This window comes from Manacus vitellinus, unplaced genomic scaffold, assembly GCF_001715985.3.
Source record: "Manacus vitellinus isolate BGI_N305 unplaced genomic scaffold, ASM171598v3 scaffold_18_pilon, whole genome shotgun sequence".
NCBI lineage: Eukaryota > Metazoa > Chordata > Aves > Passeriformes > Pipridae > Manacus > Manacus vitellinus.
Window position 1 is genome coordinate 13,142,194 of NW_021939324.1, and position 24,885 is coordinate 13,167,078.

Sequence of the window (24,885 nt, forward strand, 5' to 3'; positions counted from 1 at the left end):
CAGAGGAAGAGGAGTAGGAAGGGCCAGAGAAGGAAGAGGAGAAGGAAGGGCGGACAGGAGGAAGAAGAAACATAAGAAGGACCGGCTTCGCTCCCGTCGCCACCCCGCCCTCTGTCCACCGGCGAGCGGAGCTCGTAGCCCCGTTCCGCCGCCGCCCTGCGCATCCGCTTCCGCCACCGCCTCCTCTGGCCCCGCGTCCCTGCTCTCTGCCAGCCGCCGGCGGCGCGGACTCGCCAGCTCTCGCACGGTAAGAGAGATGCCTCGTCCCCGCGGGGGCGAGGGGACTCCGCGCCGCCTCCCCGCACCCCCGTGCGCAGAGCCCGGGCGGGGGGGAGATCGACCCCGGGCGGCGGCCGCGTCCCCGCGGTGCCGGGCGGTGCGGGCTGTCCTTGAGCCCAGCGAGCGCCCGCGCCGGGGGAGAACGCGGAGGGGGCGGGCGCGGGAGCGCGGCCCCCCTCCGAGCGGCGGGGGCGCGCCCGGGCGCTGGAAACCCGCGCTGCCCCCTCGGGGAAGCTGGCCGGGGACCCCCGGTGCCCCCGGCCGTGCTCCCCCGGCCCTCCTGGCTCTCCCCGTCCCCACGGCGGGGTTTGCGTGGCGTGGGTTTGGCCGCACACCGATTCGCTCGCGCGTTGTGGGGAGAAAATAATGGAGCGAGGGGCTGACCCTGGTCTTGCCATTCATTTAATGCTCACTTTTAAACCTGCTTTGCCCCGATAGCTGGACAGGGTTGTACCCTTTAAAATCAAAAGGATTTAAGGAAAAATAACTTGGAAAGTTTTAACTAAAATTGTCCTGCAGGTTATGTAACTCCTAGCTGATGCTAAATGGAAATCAGACTGAGCCAGTAGTGTCTCTAATCACAAGTGTGTACTGAGGTCACAGTGTTCCACTTCTTTGTCCGAAGTGATAATGAACTGTTCTGTAGCACCGTGTCACACCACAGAACATCTTTTATTAAAGTATAACACCCACGTCACACCAAAGAACGAACACCTTTTATTCAAGTAAAACACCATGTCACACCATAGAACATCTTTTATTAAAGTATAACACCCGTGTCACACCAAAGAACGAACACCTTTTATTCAAGTATAACACCATGTAACACCATAGAACATCTTTGATTAAAGTATAACACCCATGTCACACCAAAGAACAAACACCTTTTATTGAAGTATATTTCTTTATATCATTATATTTATCACTGTGGCTTTTTAATTGGTTTTGACCTCAGCACATGCTCCTTCTTGCAAGTGCATATGTCTTAGAAATAAAAGTAAAACCATAAAAGAACTCCCTATAAATGAAAAATAAGTCATTAAATTAATTTAACCTTGGTGATGGGCCATTCACTTGAGAGCTGGACTTGATGATCTTTGTGCGTCCCTTCTGTGATTCTGATTCAGCTTTCCTGCAGTAATGAATCAGAGGAAATATGTACTTTTTTGATGATAGTTAGGTTAGATAATCATAGCAGTTTTCCCTAATCCATACAATTTCACTGCTTGTTTCAAGGCATCGTATTATTGGGCTTTTAAGGTTTTGTGTATTGTATGTACTTCTTACTGAGGTCACTAGGAGACTGGAAGACTGTAAGAATTAATTTTCTGAAATAAGAGATCCTGTTGTTTTTAAGACATAGGAGAAACTGAATCAATTTCAATATGTCATCAGTCAAGCGCTTGGTTTATGCAGTCATCCATTTCTTGAGACAGCAGAGTCAGATGGATACTTTTACTCCAGATGAACAAGAAAGCTTGGAAGGTAAGCGATAAAGATGCTGATATATATATATACATATGTATATATGTGTGTGTATGTATATATGTATAATACCTCACAGGTGTTACATTGCTTTATATATAATATCACAGAAAGTAACTGGAGTGACGAAACTAAAACTGCCATCTAATATTATCTGTGAATAAGATCATGATTTTAATGTTTCTGAGATTATTAATTTTAGGACATCTTCAATTTAAAAAATATTCTAAAGTTACATGTGTACTACCTTAATTTTGAGAAACATACTTTGAATCACATCAGTTGTAGAGGTCTTTTTCTAACCTCAACAATTCTAGATTCTAAGTTAAGCAGTGCTGTAATGCAGACCCTAGTAATAACCTGTGTATATGTCCCCCAAATTTTTGCCTGCTGATTATTTTTCTCTTTTATATTTGGTTTCTTTCTGCATTTTATATCTCTTAGTAGCTCTGCTTGCCACCGAGGAAGTAAAACAATTATCATACGTTGGGTTTGGTTTGTGGGAAGAACTCCTGTTTTGTACTTGCAAGAATTCCATGTAATTTACAAGGGAAGGCTAAGACATCCTAAGAACATGGAAAATAAAATAAATGCTTTGAGGTTTTTTTTTCACTTCAGTAGTGGTTCCAAAGAGCACATGGTAGTAAGTATTTTCAGTATAACTTCTGTTATACACCCAAGTTCATCTGTCTGCATACACAGCTGTGGACAGATAGCCTTTATTGATAGACAGTCATTAAGTCTTTGTAACTTCATGGTATCTGCCTTCCTCCTTCACACTGCTCTTATTCTTTTTTCCTAATTTCTGGATACTTCATGTCAGGTGGTATCACAATTTGGAATTAAGAAAGAAAGAATAAAGTCAATTCTGCAACGAGCATTTCATAGCATCTTTTTAAAAGACCTCTGCACTGCTTCAAGCAGTCTTTGGTCATTCAACCAGAGGAGGAATTTGGAGGTAAGAGGGAGAAGTCTAGGACCAGCAGTGCAGTAAGTAATTTCAGGCAGTAGATTACTAAATTCTGTGAAATCTGAGGTGTGGAGAGACTTTGCTGAGGTACAAAGCAAGTCCTGCTTCTCAGAAGCGTAAACTTAAAAAGATAAACCTGGATGTGGTTCATTCTAGTGTCTCTTGGTTTTACACTGTGGCTGTTCACCAAAGTAAATAAGAAAGAAACCTTTGTGTCATTCTATTCAAAGGATAGTTCCGAAGGAATAAAAGCTAAAAGATTTGGTTTTATATAATAATCTGGAGTATTTTGTGCAATTGAAAAGTAGTAGCCATCAAATGAATTTAACCTGTATCAGATTATGATGATATTCAGCTGATGAAAGAAAACGTTTTTGAAGATCATATATAATGAGAGATGAAGAGTATTCCTTTTGTTTTTATAATGAAACTGATAAACATTGGGTTATGATTGAAATTTTACCTGATAACGTCTCTTAGAGCAACCTTAGCCAATGCCTATATAAAGGAATCAACTTTGAAGATTCAGTTTTCTAAATAAAAAATATTATAAAACCTCAATTGTGCTTAAATACGGATGCAAAATTTAGCATTTTAATGCAGACCTGAAATCCTAATTTTAGAGCTCTATGCTGCCACAAGCACAGTACCATATGCTATGTGTTAGAGGGTAGGAGGCAGGCATTTGGAAAAATTGACTCAGTTGTGCAAAATATCTTTAAGTGCATGTAGAGCAGCAGTAGCCCGAGTCCTACCCATTGAAGTATTTAATGTTAGATGGAGACATAAGGGATTAAAAAACTTGACTGATAGTTTTTGTCGGTACGTTATGTCTGTGAAAAGATAAAACACTGACTGATTAAGTGACTGCCAAGAAGTAAGTCAAACAGTTCCCATTTCCCACAAAACAACAAAAAGAGCTAGAAGATTGCAAATAAAATTGAGACCTTCTGAAAATACAAGTCTAGGATGTATTCACACTCCATTTTTGTTGACAACCTTCATTCTGCTTGTGTGAGTTATATAGGGATGCCAGTGTAAATTTCCTCAAGGAATTTTGTACTTGCTTGATGAATAAAAATGCCTTATTTTGAGAAGCAGAGTGATTGGAAGGTAGACTAGAGAAACATAATACCCTAGGATCTAGAGCAGTGATACAGGTCTCTTGGTGGTTAGTGCTCAACTATTTTGTATGATATAGAAATTTCACTTCTTCTAAGTTATATTTTAGACCATGTTTAAATGGCAGTTATTCCTCCCTCCCTCCCCTCCCTTCTTCTTTCATAGCACCGATTTCTGTGGACTTAAAGCAAAATATCTACAACATGCACAAGGCTGTGATTTATTTTTTTTTCTTACTTCTATGGTCAATGTACCACAAGTAATTTCTCTAAGGCAACGTTTCCAAAACAGGAAGGCAGGTGATGCATATAATGACACAGGGAAGGTTATATGCAAGATGAAGAAAGATGGTAATGAGTACTAAAGGGGCCTCAGCAGCCCAATTCATGCGCATTATTCAGCGATCAACAGCCTGCATGTTGGCTCTCGTGCCTTCATGTTGCTTGCAATTTGTATTAGGGTGGCAAAAAATCCTGGAGCTATGCGGCATTGGGAATACAGAGCTAGGCTCCAGCATAGCCCAGTTGCTCCTATTGTCAGATAGTGGGTGTGTCTGTGAGTCCCAGCTGTTCAGCAGGGACCTGTATGGGTTTGCAAGGTGGTCAGTTCAAGCTGAGGCCTCTGAAAGTGTGTGTGATGGTGGAGCTGATCAGGAGAACAGATAACTCTGGCCTTTGAAATCAGATACAGGAAAAGATGAATAGCTCACATGGAGTATCAGGTCTTTCCAACTCACTGATAATATTGAGCTTGCAGCAGTGGATGGTGCTTGCTTTGATATTGGGGTACCATGACCTCCGGAGGTACTTCTCTAGCGAAAACAAGTCTTCACTCCTTTGACTTTACTGGGGTCAGGTTTTTATGTAACATTAAAGTAGAGTAGTTATTGATCTTGTCACAACCTATTACATCTTCTGATTTGGAAAAGTTTCTGTTTTGGCAGTGTTTATTTTTGTGTGGGTTTCTGTTGTTGGCTTGAATGTTAACCAGTGGTTATTATTCTAACCTATGGATTCATCCCATAAGAGCTCCTAATTTTATTACATCATAGATAGATTAGAAGGAATAAAAATTCCATTTTTCACTTAAAGGAGAAATACGGGAGTTCACTGTAACAACTGATTATTTAATGGAAATGCTGAGTAATAATACTATACTCAGAATTGTTTTGTTTACGCATAATTTGCACTGCTGCATTTTGCAGAACTCTCCTATATCATAGAGATTTGGTGTCACTGACTTAATGCTTTGAGAAAGATAAGGGAGGAGGTTGTATCTTAAATTTATGCAAAACTACAGATTATGTAAGGCATTCTGAAAAGGGAGTGCCTTTAGGTAAAAATAAGTTGGTGGGGAAAACTGGTAAGTAAACTGTTGCAAGAGGCTTCCTTTTAAGTCATATAAGGAAAAAAGAGATGTGTAATTCCACTGATTTTATGATAGGCCTGGTAATAAGTACTATTAATATGTAATTCAGAATCCAGCATATATCAGTGTTTACTGTACAAAGAACTAAATTTTTCTACATAGCAGGAGACAAAGAAGTTTAACCCAAATCCTTCAGCACTCTTACTGGGTAATTTAGAACCTGACAAATTGATAAATTTTTAAGAGGTTATAGGAGCAACTTGCATGCATATTTAGCAGTGTATTCAATTGTTACATGTTATCAACCTTAACTTTTTATCATACTTTACTTTTTTGTGAATAATTTCTATTTTATGTTGCCCTTTTTTTAAAAAATTACATCTTCCAGGTTTTACTATCTATTTCACAAATCTACTTCCCCCACCCTTTCTGCCAGCTGTGACATAGAAAACAGGCTCCTCAAACTGGCCTTACTGTTGTTAACTTTCAGGAATTTTACTAGATTTGGGTTAGTGTTCAGGTTTATTATAATGCAAATAAGAATTCAAAATATATTTGTTATATTAACATTGGCCTGAAGGTCAATTTAAATACTAAGAATCTGTTTTTACTGATACCTAATTTGAATTCAGATACTCTTGGTTGTCTGTCTTGTATATCTTGACTTAAAAAAACTGTTTTTCTGTTCAAAATAGGCTTTACAAAGACTCTTCTTTGTTCCTCCTCACTTTTAAGTCTAAAACATTTAGATTATATACTTTAATAAAAACATTCTACTAGATTCTTAAGATTATTGGGAAAATAATTATATAAGTCACAGTAGTGTAAATAACAGAATATATCTCTCTCTCTCCAGACTTGTATACAGTAATTGCTATTGACCTTCTTTTGCCTAAAAACATGCGAGTACATTTAAAACTTTAGTTAGGTATATGGCTCTCCGTTTTTTAGAATTGCTTACTGTAAGTGCATTTGCATTATTGCAGGTTTGGGAGGGCCATTTAATCCTTACACAACTGAACATGTGAAAGGATACTGCATATATATTTTTTATAGAATAAAGGTTTGTGATTAATGCAGCATTTTATTAATAAACAGTGTCTTCAAATGAATATATTTTGTTACCAAAAAAAGATAAGAATAACAAGTATCTTGCCTTTATTCTTTACTGTAAAGGTGAGCAGTTTCCTTCCAGCTGTTATGCCACTCAGATATGTGGTAGTTGTGATGTTTTGAGGTGGGGTATGTGGCACATGCACATGCATAGTTGTATTATGAGCTTGTATTTTGTGCTTTTGTTAAATCCTTATATTTTTATAATTTAAAAAAAGGCTTTGAATGACTCACAGAACTGAAATAAAATTTTTAAATTGCTTGAAAAATAATGGCCAAACTATCTATGGATTTTGTGTATCTTAGATATTTTTCAGTAAGCCAATTTTATGGGGATCAGGTAGCCTCTCTATTTTATGATTTATTCCAAAGAGCTGCCTTTACTAGCTGAATAAGGAAGTGAGTCACAGCTTTATAAATAAATTAGTGAAGTTATGCTTCTATTGAGAAACTGGTGATTTTTTTTTTTTCCTTTTAAGTTGCAATTCAGTGTCTGGAGACTGTGTTTAAGATTAACCTGGAAGATACTCATCTTGCACCCCCACAGCATTTGATAGAAATGTTCACAAACTCTATTCACAAGGTAAGAGTTTCATTTAGATTCTAGAGTTACTCTGCCAATATGTGCTAAGGTTTCATATTGAATACACAATCTTTAAGTGTTCTATAGGTAAAATGATGTGATAACTTAAAGGAAAACATGAGAAAAGTTAATTTTCTATAAGAGGCTAGCATTATGAGAATCTTCTGGGGCAGTGGGAGGAATTAATTTCAGCTAGACAAGGACAGTTCCAGAAAATTACTCAATAGTGGATGCCTCATTCTCACTTCAAGGTTTTTGCATTTTGCAATTCCCAGAGATAAATATCTGATGTGTGTCATTGGTAGTCTGTTGACGCTTCTCACTCCTTTCTGGAAATAATTTAATTGCTCAGTTTTGAACACTAACCTTAAAATGGGAATATCAAAAGTGTGTACTAATAATAGATATTATCTGAGATCCCAAGTACAGGAACCATCAGAATGGTAAACAGGAAAGTCAGAGTTAAGAAAACAAGACTGAAGAGATACCAGCTATCTTCTCCTTGACTTCCTTAAAACACGTGGTGAGCCATAAGGTTTTTTCAGTAGCAGAAAGCAAGCTATCTTTTTCTTCTAAGGATGTGTTAGTGATGTTTAATTCTTTCACACTTCCTGTACACTACAGAAAATCTGGTTGTTTGTTGACACAATGCTGCCCAGAACTTTTTAATAAAATTGGGGTTTATATTTTAATGGAAAAAAAAACCTTGTTTTTTTTCCCATACAGAATGACATGCTGCCTCTCTCAGGTTCTTTACCAGAGAATGTTGTAAAGGCTGACCAACTGAAGGATGAAGGTTTGTAATAAACTTAGAAATAAACTGTCTTATGCTCTTATTATATTTTTGGGTTATCATGAGTAGTGATAGTATAGCAGCTGGGCAACACACACCCCACAAAAAACTTCAGCTTATATTCTCTGGTGACTGTTATGTTTTATGAGGTCTAATTGATTGCTCCATCTGGGAGCAAAGAAAATATTGTTTATTCTCTCCCTGCTCTGGAGGTTGCTTAAAAAGTAAGGGATAACATGTGAAGTTGGCAGAAGCTTTAAAGAATGAACAGGTATTTTTTGGCATATTATAGATTTCTCTGTTTGTCCATGGAATTATTCTTCAAGTTTCAACTTATATTGAAATGGTTATGTGATGGTAAAAAGCTTACACCAATGCATAAATTCTTGTGAACTTACTGGGGTTAGTATTTCACATATGTGAAATCATTTGTGTGCTTTATAATCGCAGACAAGCCAGTTGTTTATTGTCCCTTTGACAGCTGTTATTGCTGTTCTGTGAGGAAACGCAGCTGTACCATAGAAGTCTTTACTAATACTACCTAAGAAAGCATCCATATTATTTCCCTTCCAAAAGAAGAGAGGGGAGGGAAAAAAGCAGGTAGCACTGAAAAGTGTTAGGAATTGCTATGGATTGAAGCTTTATAAATCACATTTTTTATAACCTGTTGAATTTTCAGATAGTTGAGTTTTATAGAAAAAATAAATAAACGTCAATTACAAGGCAGATGTAACTCTCTCAAAAGTTGCAGGACAATAATGTGGAAAAAGTTCTGCTGTTTTTGACAGTGAGTAAAATGAGTTCCATGTCTGTCTTATCTTAAAACTGGTCATCTGTAGTCATGAATGCAGTCCATTACTGGCTCTGAAAGTAAGTTTTCCTAATTCTTGAAGTTGCTCATTAGCTCTTTAATTCAAAGGGTAAGGAGCTCAAACATGATCGGGTCACAAGAGAAAATTAGTTTGTAACTCGTAACATACCTGTGGTGCATGCTAGCTTTTCATTTTGCTGTCTGTTTCTGTCAGCTCATGGAAAGTGAAGAACGCTTGTAGCTCTCAGTATGGTTATTGGACTGTAGGATAGTCAGCATTTTCCAGATTTTCCAGCTATTTTAAATCCATGTCTTTGTATGGTTTTACAAAAGGACTTCCATGGCTCTACTGAGAAAAGTTGAAAGTGTCTAAATTTTGATGAACCATTTCAAGTGTCAGCTGTCAGGGGCATTACTAAGCAGTTTAGAACTGCTTGAAATGCCTCTGGTTAATTTCCTGTAATAAAATTAAAACTTACTGCTTTCTAATGGTGCATTTTCATATGCATATTGACCACTATCATGCTTTTCAGTGAGGAGTAGTTTTGGCCCTGAATTACAGAGATGAACTAGGTAACTCGAGGAAGTCCATTTGAACTGTATCTTCTATAATACTGTAATTCTATAACTCTGATTTCCTCATATTATCTGTATGTTGTTACTAATGGAATAACTTCCCTCATCTTTGTGACCACCAGCCTGCTCCTCCTCTGCTCCAAAAACTCAGCCCTAATACTTGTAGAAATTAACTAATGAATAGTAAAACAAAATCGAATAGCCAAATTGTCTTTCTTGGTCATTAGAAAACCAGAACGTAATGTACCCTTCAGACTAGTAAATACTTGAATTTACTTGCCTACACTTGCATATCACTTGACACTTTGGCTTAATGTAAGCTGTGTAAGAGCACAGATTGTACAGGTTTGTATAGTGTAATGATGGTCTCATCCTAAAAAGATCTGTGTATTACCACAGCATAAATTATAACAATAAGTAGTATTTTCCCTGTAGCGGACACATGTTCAGAAATTATAACCGTTTGTGGGGTTTTTTGGTCTTAAGAGTTTTTGTATGATGTTAAAATAGAATAATACAGTTGCTTTTCCTTATCTCAGCAGAGTTAGTATATCTAGCTATTTTTATGTTTTCCTTTAGCCAAGTTGGAGCAGGAAAGAGAGAGAGCACGAAAAGTATGCTCTGGTATTAGATCAAATTTAGCTCTGTACCACAGGTCATCTTTAGTTCAGAGCAGTATCATAAATTCTGACGTTCATGGTCACTGATGGCAGTTTTGTTTTAAAGGAACGTTAACTGTTGCAATTTTGTTGAGTGCAGCTAACTTGCAAATTTTTTATCTGACAACAGGATTTAGTGTACAGATCTTTACCTTAGAACAAAGGAAAGCTGTGTAGATAGTGGGCCTCTAGAAATTAGAAAGATATTGTTACATTCTGTATGTATTTGAAAGGTATACATGCAATTACAGTTTGTTTGCCTTCTCGCTGGAAGGGATTGGTGACTATAGTTATGGTAAGAATAGCACTATTGGGAAGAGGTAGTTTTGTACTACCTTGATGATACTTAGTTACTTTAATCTGGTTTTTTTGTTTATTTTCTCCATGTTTAAAAAGAAACTCAAAACCAGTTGTTTTCAGTTAGTATGAACACTTAGGACTGCTTGCTCCACAGTCTTTTGCTTTCTGTCAGAGACTCAGTTGCGCTGACTGAACTTTTGCAGCCTTTGCTTTTGCAGTTATCTGCATCAGTAGTAACCTACTGACCTGTTCCTTCTCCTGTTTGTTTTAGGATAAGGTTCAAATGTTTTGCCAAAATACAAGGAAGTCAGTGGAAGTCTATAGTTTTCCTGACAATTTCTTGACATTTATGAGAAACCAAGGCTTCTGTAGGATCTAGCAGGCCAAAAATCGATAATTGCAGGACCCAGGGACCATTGTAAACTGAGGCACTCTGAACTAGGATTTTTACTTTACTTCTGTGTCGTTAGGAAAGACAGAAACTAGAAAGACTGCCCTGTGTTGGGGACAAAAGAATGTGTGAAGTGTCTTTTGTTTTGAAAGAGCTTACTGCAGAATTTTCTGTCTGTAGAGAAGTTATATAAATGTTTCTGGGTTTTTTTTTCTGATGGACTTAAAAAGTAGGAAATGTGAAACTTTGTTTTAGAGTAGAGGTTCTGAGCTTTGCTGGTGAGAACTTTTACCTTTGAGTCATTTTAGATTGCTGGTGCTATACATACTTTTCATTACCTTATTCAATTAACTACATGGTATCACAAAAGTGGGACTTATGTGCTTAGTTTTGCTGTTGTTTGATTTTTCATGTTATATAGGTACAAGCAAGTTTTTGGTACATACAAGAAAATGAAATTAAGAAATTAATGTAGCCTACTGGATTATGAGGCTTGCAAAGACAGTTAAGACTGAGTCTATACTAGAGTGGAACTGCAATTACAATTACAGTTCTCAATGAAGTGATCTTTGCTTAACAGCAGAAACTAACTGGAAAGTGTGAAATACCAAGGTGAGAAGAGGATGGTTTATGTGGTGGACTACAGTGTACATAATAAACTTTACAGACAGATATTTTTATTTCATTATTCCCTGCCAATTCTGTTTAAAAGAATGTATCTCAAAAAAGGCAGTCATAATTCCCTTATAGAGGTGCTGTAAGGTAGCTGCTCTATTTCTTTCATACAGAGCACCATATCTTCTAACTATTTATAATTTATTTCAGGTAACAATCATATGAAAGAAGAAAATTATGGTGCTGCAGTGGATTGTTACACTAGGGCTATACAACTGGATCCAAACAATGCAGTCTATTACTGCAACAGGTAAAATCAAAATGATACACACCTTTCATTCCTGAACTTGATTAACATTATTTTAAAGATAAATTGTGAAGTAGGTCAGAGCAACACAAGGCTAGAAAACTTCAGTATTCAGAATTTATTTGGTTAGATTTGAAAAATATCTGAAGTTAAAGTGAGCTCATTCAGCATCTCTGTATCAGTTAAAGGTGTAATATGGGCTTTAAAATGCCTGGTAACGTTTGAGATCAGGTTTTGTGAGTTAGGTTGTCTACATTAAATCATAACATAGGCTGTGATTTCCAGTCTGTTGAGAGTAGTAAAAGCCTTTTTTTTTTTTTCTGGTGGTGTAGGTACAGGTGCCATCTGTATCTCCCCTAGTGCTGGCTCTCCCTGAGGAAAAAAATCATCACTGTGGGAATACCATGAGATTTCATGCATTTTATAAATACTCAGCATTTTAATGTGTGACCTGTTGAAAAATAACAATGCTGCTTTTGTGGTTTCGCTATAAAATGCAGATGAGCCTGGCAGTGCATGTTAACCTAGTTGCAGCAGTACGTTTCTGCTGCCTGGAAGACCAGCCTAAGAGCAAAGGCAGTCTCATCTGTGAGCCCTGCTGGAATGAGCCTCCCTCCAGAGTGCCTCCATTATTAATTTAAGGATTTAGGATATATTAACTTAAGTGCTGTCAATCTGACCTTGTGGCAGTGTACCCAGTGAAATATTCTAGTTTAAGAGCAGTGTTTCCATTACTCCAGAGTTTGGTTCGTGATAAATAAAAATGAAAGATTCAGTGTTTTGAGGCAAATGTAAAAGGAAAGGAAATGTGTGGTTTGTTAATATTTTACATACTTAAGACAGCAGTTCAAAGTGTAAATCATCTATTTTCTGTGGGAAAACTCATCACATTAGTGAATCCAGGTATAAAATGGAAATTAAGACCAGATTGAAAAGCTTCCCATCTCTGGGAGTTTCCTCAGGAGAATGGGCTTAAGCACCAAATCTGTAATTGGCAAAAGTAGAAATACTTTACTCTGTGTGTTTCATCGTCACCTATCACATTTGTGAGGGCTAAAATGAGTCTTGATGTTGATCAGCACAGTGTTGTATGCAATTACTTAAAAGAAAACATAAGATGCTTGGAATTTTGTGGGTGATGTGGTACTTGCGTAAATATAGGCCTTATCTTTCTTGACCTTGTTTGGGAGCCATGGAGACATACTGCCTTCAATGGTATTTCTTTTTACTCACAGCAGTGAGAAAAAGAAAGCTGAGATGCCCTTGAAATTTTAACTGGCTGTATAATTTTTTTTGTGAACATGGAAAAAACATTTTCCGTTCAAACATACGCAAGATTAAGTACTGTACCATTTTATTTGTAAATCTCCACTGGCATCTGTGGAGTGTGACAAATGTTAAACAGTCCAAATATTTAAAATAGGTAAGTAGTCCCATTTTGAAGACATTTTAATCCAAGTCAGAAAAAATCGTGCAGTTTGGAGGTAATCGCAGGAGAAAGAAATCCTAGTAAAAAAGAAAAAGGCTTTATTTCTACTATAGTGTTTTAAACCAAGAAAGAACAAATTTGAGACCTTTCAGACTGAGGAAGTTTTGATTATTAATGTGTCCTTTTTAATTTGGCCAAGTCTTTAATCTTATTATATTAACATCTGCAACATTCAGTATTTCTCTAGTACAGAAATGCAATTGTAATTTAGTAATTCAGAGGTTATTGAGAAATGGTATTCCAAGTTACCTGCAAGCATGAGTTGACTTCTAAAAAACTGAGCAGGGAAAAATCACAGCATTCCTTTGAATACCTGTAAAACTCTACTTCTTGCTGGAAAATGCCAATTTTATACAATACTCTTCCTTAAACAAGGATTTTATGTAAAGTATTACTTGAGAGTTTCACTTCTTGTAATAGGTTTTATGATTTATTTCGTGCATAGTCATCTACTGGATCTAAAACTGTTCCTTAGAATTATTTGTCCTATGTGTCCTCAAAGGTGAGTGCGTGTTCTCCAAAACCATAGTCTAGCAATGCACTTACACACATACTTATAACATTTGCTCACTCTACTTAATTGAGGAAAGGTAAGGATTATCTAAATAGTGAATGAAAAGTCAGTTAAGACTAATGTGAGTGTCTAAGCTTGGGGTTTTTTTCTTTTATTGTTGGTTTGGGTTTTTTTTTTGACAAAGCTCTCTCTTTACCATCTTTTTCTTAGGGCTGCTGCTCACAGTAAGCTCAGCAACTACAGGGAAGCAATAAAGGACTGTGAGAATGCTATAGCAATAGATCCAAAGTACAGCAAAGCATATGGAAGAATGGGGTAAGCTAATACAAATCTGAGTAAACACTAAAACCCGAGATGTAAATCACCATCAATTTTCTGAAATAAGTGGAGCCAGGTTGTTTTGCTTATCTGACATTCTTGTTCTGAAAGTCTAGCAATTTTCTGAGGATGACCCTTATCAGGCTGTCAGCTCTTTTTATATATTTTTGATATCAGCATTTTTATCAGATTTCAACAGTTTTCAATATTTTTCTTTCAATTTATCAACTTTGCAAGTTCAGTTTAGAAAGTCATGATGGGTTTTCTCTACCTCCAACCTAGTTATGAGTAATCAAAATCCTGCAGTTGGAATGGTGGATCTGCTAATGATGCTGCTAGAGAACAGCACTGGGACTTCTCACTAGCAAGAGTAGAGGCTTAATTTTTCTGTTTAAGAGATCTTTAGATGCAAATATTTTAGCAAGACTAAGCTATGTCTCTTTGGTAGTTTTTCTCAGTAGTATCTGAGAGATTAACTGTATAGCCTTTTGAGGCAGTGGGTTATCTGAAAAGAATGTCAGGAATGCTCTGAATAGGCTGCTGACTTGAGTGAAGGGCCATTCTTCCAAGATGTGTAGCTTTTCTTTTTCAGTCATTGAACACACTGTGGTTCTGGGCTGAATGCTGCATATGGCTTTTGAGTTTTTTTCTATACCAGTAAATTAAAAAATGCTTAGGATTGTTTGTTGGGTCAGTTGGCACAAAATGGCTCATGTCCATGTTATTAAAATCTATTTTGCAGTATGGAGTGGCCACATCCAAATGACCTATTACAAAACTGCACTGGTCTGTGTTAAATTCTGAACCATGCCCCAAAATTCTTTGTGATAATGCATGTTGATCTGGGACAAAACCATGCCAGGAACATTTATTTTAACATAAAATACGATGGAATTCTATCACTTGAAAACTTTCCATGATACAGTTTATTTTACTAATACAAACATAGACTAAGTAGCTTTTGAGATGATTAATTCATTTGGAAATTTTAGGCTGAATTGGTTGTTGAATTGGTTTTGTTCTATTCAATTCTCTTTAGATCGTTTCTTCATACAGCACAACCCAAGATCCCTTGACTTCAGTGATAGGGAGGGAAGCTACAGGCTGGATTAATTAGACACTGGAGGTTATTTTAGAGTTTTGGGTGTAAGACTAGTGTTCCTTTGATACACAGTATAGGTGGGACCATTCTCAGGCAATCAAGCTTCTCTTTTTTGTTTGTCTGTTTTAATAGAGGACATATTTTGAGCTACAAGTAATTGCTTAGCTCAGCAGATGAGTAAACATAGCATAAACATGGCATAGGCTGAATGATGTTTAGTAAAAAAAACTCCCAAGTGCAGAAACCTTCTCAACTGAAGAAGATCTGTTTTCTGACAATATTACGCAGGCATATCAGTTTTTCTCAGGATTTGACAGAAATTCCTTATATGTCACAGAAAGATGCAGAAGTATTCAGAGATGGGAGCCATTTTAAAGTGGGAGTATCAATTTAAAGCGATACTTCCAGCATGACCCTGAAAAAGCACCTGTCTGGGTAGGAATTGTGAGCAAAGAAATGGTTGCCTACTGTTCTGACTTGTACTGTATTCCAAGAAACTCTCTCTGTAAAATGCTCTAAAATACTTTTTCTGTAAAAAGCACTATTGCATCACAGAAATAACGGATTGCATTTCTTGTCTGGTCAGAAACTATTTTGGCAAGTTAATGGGCCAAAAAGGGAGAATGTTTTTTATGAGGATAACTGTGTTAAGAAAGCAGACACTAATATTGTATGGATTCCTCCAGGAGCAATACTGGAAACTCCTGGCGTTTCACACTTTTACTGAGAGTGATGGCTGTCACTGATGTATTTAACACATTGAACTTGCTTGCCTGAGACAAAAGACTAAGGTTTGTTATTGGGTAAGCACAGGCTTACCACCCCAGTATTTCTAGCTCAGCACATATCAAAAGAGGGGACTAGAGTACTAAATAGCTGAATGTGGCTTACACAGATTTTTTACAAAAGGTGGAAAAGATCAGTTTAGGTTTTTGGTCAGTATAAACTGAAAATATACAGTAGAGCATAGAATTGAAACCACAGCCAGATGGACATCTGGAACAGTTCAAAGAAAGATGTTTTAAATGTAGTAGTCGAATTTGAAAACAATTCTGTTTTAAAAAGTAGATCTGTCCTGTATTCTCATGAACTGCTGGAGAAGAGTCTTTTTCAAAATATTAAGCAGGCTTCCCTGATACAAGGCTCTCTTACAGCATCTTATTACTATGCCATTTAACTAATTTGTCAACTGTTGAAGTACAAGAGGCTTAAGGAGAACCTTTGCACTGATCCTGAGACAAAAATCCATTATGCCGAAACTGGTGGGTCCAGTATTTGTTTTCTTGAAGTTGCAGAAGACATGTTAGTGATAGTGACTGGACTATCTTTGCCCAACTTGCCCATGTACGTTTCTAAATAACTCTTGGATCAAAAGGACTGGAAGAAACACTTGGAGGAATTACGGAGCTTATGCAAAAAGTCACAGATGCTGGATCCAGCTTGTACTCTCAAAATAGAGACTAAATCACTAGATGATGCCAAGGAATTCTTCATGAAACTTGCATATATATATATGAAATAGACAACGCAAGATGAGTTCTTGAGGGATCATCTTTTCTGCAAAAACAAGTGCTTACACTAAGCAGTAGTACCACAGTAGCAAAACTTGTTTTAATTTAGTGGTCAAGCTAAAAAATCAGTTGTGAGATACTGTTTCACTTAGAACAGAAAATGTATCATTATATATTTTGATGGTCATTTATGTTCTACCCAGGATTTCTTTACTTCACATTAGGTTGGCTCTGACCTCAGTGAATAAATATGAAGAAGCAGTTACCAGTTACCAAAAAGCACTGGATCTTGATCCAGAGAATGACTCTTATAAGTCAAATTTGAAAATAGCAGAACAGAAACTGAGAGACGTGTCCAGTCCTGTAAGTTAGCTCTGCATCTCTTTATTTACAACAGTTTTAACTGGGAGTTTTTAGATAAACTTACCTTCGATTGCAATTTGTTTGTAGACTGGAACTGGATTGAGTTTTGACATGGCAAGCTTGATAAACAATCCTGCCTTCATTAGTATGGTGAGTATATCTCAAGCTTGACATTATCTTGTTTTTAAAAATGAATTTTTAAGAAAAGCTCTTGTTTAATGAGCCAAGCAGTTTTAATTACTATTATAGCAATGGTTGTATTACACTGAATTTCAACTTTTCTATGTAATTTTACACTTAAAACAAGAAGTGAAGTATAAATCTCCTGTAGTGCCTGTCTTATTTCCAATGGATTCTATCTTACAACATACATAGGTTAGCTGTGCTGTTTTTGTAGATGGCTTGATAGTAAAACACTTGTCGATGGCATGATGAAAATTTCTTCTATTCTTCACAAAGCAGTTAACAATGAATACAAGGACTAAAGTAACTCTTGGGGAGAACTACCTTGAGACCTTTCTGTTCTTACTGTTTCAAATAATCCCTCACATCCTCAAGTGTTCAGACAACAAATATAAATAACATATAGTGCATTCCTTTACTTCCAGTACAATTTAGCTTTCTTAGCTAAATGGAATTAGTGAACTTTGTAGAATGGAATTTGGAGAAAAAGAAATGCAACCTCTCTCCCCCATCCCCCCCCAAAAACCCCAACCAACCAACTTACATCCTTTGAGAACACAGTTAAAACTTTACTAGCCCTTGGGTAGCTTCACTGGAACAGGACATGGCAATCGATGCTTTTGTGTAGAAGTGCACTGTATTCAAAAAAGATCCATACATCTGGTGGTGTGGTTTCACAGCCACTCAGCAGCCAAGTCCCATGCAGCTGCTTGCTCACTCCCCCATCAGCAGGATCAAGGAGAGAATCAGAAGGGTGAAAGCTGGAAAATTTGTGCATTGAGATACAGAAAGTTTAATAGGGAAGGCAAACCCCTGCACCTAAGCAAAGAAAACTGAGGAATTAATTCACTGCTTTCCATGGGCAGGCAGGTGTTCAGCCATCCCCAGGAAAGCAGGGCTCCATCATGTGTAATGGTTACTTGGGAAGACAAACACCATCACTCCAAATGTACCCCCCCTTCCTCCTTCTTCCCCCCAGCTTTATATACTGATCATGATGTCTGGAATATCCCTTTGGTCAGCTGGGGTTACCTGTCCTGGCTGTCCCTCTTCCCAGCCTCCCATGCACCCCCAACCCCCTCACTAGTGAGGCAGCACAAAAAACAGAAAAGGCCTTGGCTCTTTGTAAGCCCTGCTTAGCAATAACAAAATCATCTCCTTCTTATCAACCTCTGTGTTCAGCACAAATCCAAACCACAGTCCCCTACTGTGAAGATAGTTAACTCTACCCCAGCCAAAACCAGCTCCCATGGTCCAAATAATAGAAATGGTATGTAAGGAAGAAGTGAGCGAGTTCTCTGATGGCATTTGTGATGAAATTGCACTGGAACTCTGTGTACCACTTCACTGGTCACATGATGTACTCAGTCTGTGTCTGTTTAGAATCAACAAGATACTCTTCAGTATGGAGCTAACTTGGGGGAAAGGATTTTTTGCATCATTTGCAGAAGATGCCTGGTCACATGCCTAGAACACGGTGCATTTATTCAGGAATGAACGACTTATCTTCCTGACGTGTACTTATTTGTTTTGTTTTTAAGGGAAAAATCGCCTCACTGTCTGACTTAAGAGGCTTGTAGCCTCCATTCTGGGCCCCTAAGCTAGATCAGCCTTACTACTGATAGCAGAAACTAAACCAGAATTCTGTATTAACCATAGCATTGGCCTGAATTTGGCATTTTATATCCAACTGTTAACTAGAGAAAAAAGTTGATTTACTTTTGAGATATCTATATATGGCAATATATTGATCAATAAAATGAATACTGGATATATCTGGGGTTTGTAGTACCTTTAGTAAGACAGTGAATAAGAAGGTACTCTGTTGTGCCTGTTGGTGGTGTATTCATCCAGACACTGATTTCTGCAGGAATTATGTTACTAATTAAAATATCACATTGTTTATTCTATAGCATCTGTCCATAGACACCTTTACACTATGGTAAACACAGTATAATTTTAGAGGTATCTTTGAATGAGAAATTTAAATAACTCATGTTTACTACAAAGTAGGAAGAGACACTATTACCACAGAAGATACATGTTACCACAAAACTGTGCTACAAAGGAAGTCCACACACTGCTTACTCCACCATGTATTATGGCCATAATCTCAACTGTTAATACCTAGTAGTAATAATAGTTGCGAATTTAATTTATCCAGGCAGGAAAGCAACAAAATACAAACTTTTCTTCAAAAAGCCTAGTAGGAAATCTTTGTCCTTGAAAGTTTTCAGTGCTGGCTGTTTGGGTTTTTTTAGTTTTCTGGTACTTAGGTTTTTATTTTTACTGGCTTCCTGTCATATTTTCACATCTGAATCTGTAACCACTATTTTTTAGCCAACATGTAACAAATTGTCCCAGCTTCATATCCTTGAAATACATTCCTGTAGTGATTCCTTTTGCAGAAGACATAAACTTAGCTTAATTTTGTAATAAAACAGAATACAGCATGTGGGGTTTTTTTGGTTTTTTTGTTCCCCACACTTTTCTAAGTGATACCTAAGCAGTAAATGTGTTATAATTTCAGCTATATGTTGTCTATTCTAGGCAGCAAGCTTAATGCAAAATCCTCAAGTTCAACAACTGTAAGTATTAAAATGGAGTGCAGTTACAACAAATGTCTTTAGAGGTTTGAATTAATAAGAGGAAAAATGTATAGTACTGTATTCTGAAAAGCTAATTTTATTTTTACTTAGTGTAAATAAAACTACTGTAGTTTCTTCTGCTTGCAGCCTATTTCCTCCCAGCAATTCAAAAAAGAACTAGGGTTTACTGCTTACTATAAAGGTCCCTGCCCACCTCAATGCCAACACTGTGCTAACTGTTCCAGGATGTCGGGGATGATGTCCAATGCCATTGGTGGCCCTGCTGCCGGGGTTGGTGGCCTGTCAGATTTGTCTAGCCTGATTCATGCGTAAGTAAGAACTGCATAGTTTTATCTGTTACAGTTGTAGTAGGATCACTGCAACATCTATTTAAAAGGGATAGTGTCAAGCCACTTATACTGTGGCCTAGTCCCACTGTATGCCTATTTGTTATTAAAACTGACAACTCTTAAGACTTGTTTCCCACAATTTTGTTTGTTTGCTTTGTACATTTCCATCAATTAGAATGACTGAACTGCTCAGTTTCACTTTCTAGTTCTCATACACTGTTACCTTCTAATGCCACTTATTAAAAACATTCCTTTAAATCTTTAAGTACTCCTACATGTGTTTTCAAATTGTGTGGATAAATTGACTACCCAGACAATCATTAGAAAAGCTACAGATTTACTTAACACGTCATAGGTTCTGCTCTGGCATCCCTCCATTTAGACGAGGAAGGTTTCAGAGAACTCAGTATAATGAAGAGTACCTTTACAAAAACCAGAACCTAAGGCTTTTCTAGTACAGTGATGATAAAATCCATCTGGAAGGTCTCCACAAAAGCATGCAGTTTGCTTACATGCCAAGTTCTCTTAAAGGAATACAATTTTACTTTGTTTCAGCATTCTAGCACACTTCTAACTATTTCTAAGTTTTGCCCTTTCAGGGCAGTAGTAATTTATAATTTACATCACAGACAGGGATGTGCCACTGCAAAAACCAAATGCTATTTTCACAAAAAACACAGAGATATATGAAAATGGTGGCTTTTCTTCAACCTGCACTGTGGTTTAAAGTTGTCTTGATAATTTGCTGCTTGGGCAAAATGCAGAAATTACAGAGAAGCCAAGCCAGGCTATTTGTGAAGTAGTATTTTTTTACTTACTTGTTTTTTTTCTAGTAAACCAGTGTTATACTTACTTTTTACATGGAGTTAATGTCACCTATTAATTTAACTTTTAAGCTACAACTGTTACAGAGATTACTGATATTACTTCAGTCATACAAGACATAAGGATGTAATAGTATGCTTACTTTCTACTAATGACATCTCGTTCACAAGTAGAAGCTGGCAGCTGCACACTGTATTTCTAGAAAGCTAACATAAGGTTGCACTTCAACTCTAAGAGTAGTTATTTTAAACAATTAGAATAAATCCTCTCAAAAAGAAGGGAACAAATCACTGGAGCAGATGTGTTGTTTTACTGTGTAAGGTAATACCTTTTCCTCTATGTTATCAAGTAGAAGTGCTAAAGAATGAAAATAAATATTTCATGATAATCCTGTTTGGAGACACTTTAACCAGATAAAGTCATAATACTACAAATACCTTGATACTATAAATCAAGTCATCTTTAGTCTTAACTCCAGTGTAATGCACCTTTCAGCTGTATCGGGATAGCCTGTTTTCTTACAAATGCTGCTTTCACTTGCTGATTTCACTTCAACACAGGGGGCAGCAGTTTGCACAGCAGATACAGCAACAGAACCCTGAGCTCATAGAGCAACTGAGAAATCATATCCGGAGCAGATATTTGAGCGGCAGCACTGAAGAGCATTCCTGACTTCAAGGAGGCATGTGAATTGGAATGATATACAACCCCAGAATGCATACCATAGTTAGTAGCAAAAGCACCATTGTAACTCTTCTGCTTGAATAGAAGACAGAAAATTCTTTGTGTGTGTTTGCAAACAAGAATAAATCTGTTAAACAGATCTCTTGCACATAACTTGGAACATAGCGTTTATGTCTAGTTACTCCTCTGAAAATTAATACACTGAATAGGTGGTTTATTAAAATCCTCAAGTCCAAGTCATTTCAATATGTGCATTAGAATGATCTCCAGGGCTATTGAGGGGGAAGGAGTTTTGCAGTGGGCTGATCTTGCATAACAACTTAATTCTAAAATGCTGCTGTAAAAGGCACTTCTTACAATGAGAACCGTGATGGCTGTCCTCTCTGTCAGATATTGAAACAACAGGCCCATTTGCTGTGCCCTTAGATCATACCTAACACTAATGCTTTAGAAGTCTGTTTCTTTAAGCCTGTAAAGGGGCCATCATGAGTAACATAATTTTCTACTTTACTGGGCAGGAGGGAGAGAGATGATTCCATATGAAGGAGTACCAAAAATCGTAGAGAAAGAGAAGACAATAACTCTGTGTAGGATAATACACAGAAATCAAAGTGAAACTTGGCTTGGGAAAGGAAAGTTTTAGGAAGTTTTAGGCTTTTCTACTGCCACATACACCCTCACATAATGATGGTAGCCCTGGAGGTCAGCATTACGGCACTATGTTCCTAGGCATGGCAAGCTGTATTACATTATGTATGCAGTATTTAGCATAAGCTTAAAATTCTTAACTGTTATAAGCTAAAACTGAGCCTGTGACTATACAAATAACTAGTACTGAAAATTTATTTAAAAAAGAACTGCCTTAGAAGGATTCTTTTTCTATTCCTGTGTGGTAAAGCACTGGCTTAAACAATTGGGGATTTTTTTTAAGTATAAGTACACATAAAATGATGGTTATATTGTCGTGGTTTTTCCACTCTGTAGTATTTCTCTTCCTAACCTGGCTTTTCTTGCTCAGTTAATCTTACTCTTTCAGAGACCACTGCTCTTCTGTACTTTTATGATGTTAACTTTTTTTACTCTGCTTACTGTTAACATTGCTTTCTGTTTCAAACACTTGTTCTTACTCTAGGGAGGCTTCCTCTTTGTATATCCGAGCCAATTTGAGGAGCCTGCTTTGATTTCTAAGACAAAGTGATCTCTCTGTTGGCCAGTTAGTCTGGAAGAAGGTATGTGGAAGAGTAACAGACTCCAAAATGGAGAAATACACAGGAACTCCTGAGCCTCAGACTTTATATCTGATTGATCTTGTGCTCAAAAAAGAGTTCCTCAAGTAGAAGCAAATGGAGACAAGTAATGTACTTGATTCTAACAAATTACAAGTGTGCATCTATGGCATGAGTATTTATCTGCGAAACCAGGGAGAAAAGTGCAGCTGGATCCATTGAGAAATTAAAGGAATTGGAGAAAACATAAAACTAGGAAATCCATATTAGCATCTGTTGAATAAAGATGTAAAGCTTAATAGCTTTTTTAAGTTTCATACTTTATTGAATAGAGCTTGCCTATATACAGCATTAATTTTTTTTTTTTAATTCTCTCTTTAAGTTGGTGTAGGTGCTTTTTTTTGAGGCTGTGGAGATACTTAACCTTTACATTAAATACATTTCCATGTAAGAGTTTATAACTTAACATCTGCTGACAAAAAAGAAAATCCCTAACAGAGGTAGTTCAGATCCCAAGAAAACTGTTAAAGTTACATTTAGCAGGACAGGATACCATTTACAGAAAAGACTGATGGCTGCTGTAGGTGGGCTACAAACACTGTACAAGTGTTTGTACATTACTTGGAGTAGTATGTTGTGTCAGGAGAGAAGCACTGCTCCTAGCATATATCCTCCTTAACTTCACAGTTCATTGTAGTTCTCTCTTTCATATCTTCAATGGCTCAAAAGTGTGTTTCACTAACTTTGATAGGGGGAACCAATACATCCAAAGTGGACTGGACAGCACTGCCAGTATCTCTCTACAAACTCAATTTATCCTTACTTTGTGACAGCAATCTTGATGTAGTCAGTTACCTTTTTACTTTAAGACAGAAAGAATGTCAAGAACTTCTTGAGAGTTCCTTAAGAACGACAGACTATATTACTATTCAAAGTGGCCGTAGAAGTTGTACTGTCAAGTACAAGCTCTGTAGCTCACTGGATTTATGGAAGAATAATCCCCAAGGTTAAATGGAATTAAGCATTGATTAGTTACCTGGAAAACTACTCTTGAAATCATCTTCATAGAGTTGTAACATTTCACATGCTACAATACTGTCATGTTTAGGGTTTACTCCAGTAGAGATAATACAGAGTATTTATTAAAATGTTGATGGTATTAGCTAACGCTTCAGAAACGTGCTTCAACTGCCACAAACATACTGCCACTAGTAAACAGTCTTTGTTTTTTGTATATTAACAAAAAGGGCTTTATAGCCTAGACAAAAAACAGTGAAACCAGTAACAGGAGCTCTCATTACGTGCTTTTCCATTGAATCCAGGAACAGAGAGAGCATTTATGCTAAAGTCTACTTTTCCTTGAATAGGCTAGATTGTTTCTGTCACGCAACATGTCTTAATCACAGGGTGAAGAAGGAATCTTTTCCTGTGTAGTTACTGAACTTTTCATCTTGCTAAACCACAATCCCTGCAAATTTCTTTAATTTAACGTCAATTGCAGTTTATCATTTAACTGAGCAAATATGGATTTACACCTAATTGGTTTTATATCAGCATATAAGAAAGAGAAGATATTTTGCACTAAACTGTAAACTCCTGTAATCTGCTTGCGTGGGAGTATATTTGTCTAACTGTGTCTGAAAGATACCTAATGAAATATTCAGTTTAGAAATTGTTTCAGTTTGCACTTCTAGTCTTGTAACAAGTACAAAGTAAAATCACTCATACTGAGAAAGAATTGTGTGCAACTTAGAATAAACTGTTTCATGGTTACAAAAAGGCATACTGGCATAATGCAGCTTCTCTACCATTTCTGTATTTCTCCTACCTCTTATTACCATATGGTTGCATCTCCTTCAATTTGTGTCAGTTTATCTTGCGGATATATTATAAATAAAGTTATTTACTTTTTTGTCTGGATAGTTGTGGTTTTACTGGTTTAATCTGTTGATGTATCTAATGTAACAGGTAAATTGCATTCTTTAAAATACCTGTTCATGTTGGTTGCTCTGCATTTTATTAGATAGTCAGGATAGAGTTCTAATTAATTTTTTTCCTGTATAGACTTATTCCCTCATTTTAGGAAGCTGGTCCTAAATTTATACAATATTTTAAAATTGAATTCTATGGTTACAGATTTTATACATAGGAAAGCCTTAAGTAAAATACTGTCAAAACTAACTAAGGGAGCTAATTACCAACATGGCAGCTAAGAAATACAAGACGCTGTTGATTAGAGTCTTTAATACTAGTTTACCCAGTGTTAAACTAGCAAAGACAGTCACCATTTTCTCTATTAAATGGCTACCTCTGGGTGACCATAGATATTTCAGTTTTAGTTTTCAGTTCCCTACTAACTG

General features: G+C 37.0%; 1 protein-coding gene across 2 annotated transcripts; it reads left to right on the plus strand.

Moving 5' to 3' along the window:
• Positions 1-67: 67 nt before the first annotated feature.
• SGTB (small glutamine rich tetratricopeptide repeat containing beta) lies at positions 68-24,447 on the plus strand. Of its 2 annotated transcripts, none has more exons than XM_029959005.1 (11): positions 68-247; positions 1,569-1,764; positions 6,817-6,920; positions 7,647-7,716; positions 11,276-11,375; positions 13,586-13,690; positions 16,531-16,669; positions 16,757-16,819; positions 19,403-19,440; positions 19,686-19,769; positions 21,176-24,447. In XM_029959005.1, exons 2-11 carry the CDS (start codon positions 1,665-1,667, stop codon positions 21,285-21,287), a joined length of 915 nt encoding a protein of 304 aa, XP_029814865.1. In that variant the 5' UTR covers positions 68-247; positions 1,569-1,664; the 3' UTR covers positions 21,288-24,447. The 2 variants fall into 2 exon arrangements, with proteins under 2 accessions (XP_029814865.1, XP_029814866.1); XM_029959006.1 differs by having other exon boundaries at positions 1,637-1,764.
• Positions 24,448-24,885: the final 438 nt, after the last annotated feature.

What these genes read in the sequence shown, in the direction of transcription:
- SGTB (XM_029959005.1), top strand. Translation starts at nt 1,665, where the DNA reads ATGTCATCAGTCAAGCGCTTGGTTTATGCAGTCATCCATTTCTTGAGA. An exon ending in TGACCAACTGAAGGATGAAG is followed by an intron (nt 7,717 to 11,275) that starts GTTTGTAATAAA and finishes AATTTATTTCAG; the next exon opens with GTAACAATCATATGAAAGAA. An exon ending in AAAGCATATGGAAGAATGGG is followed by an intron (nt 13,691 to 16,530) that starts GTAAGCTAATAC and finishes ACTTCACATTAG; the next exon opens with GTTGGCTCTGACCTCAGTGA.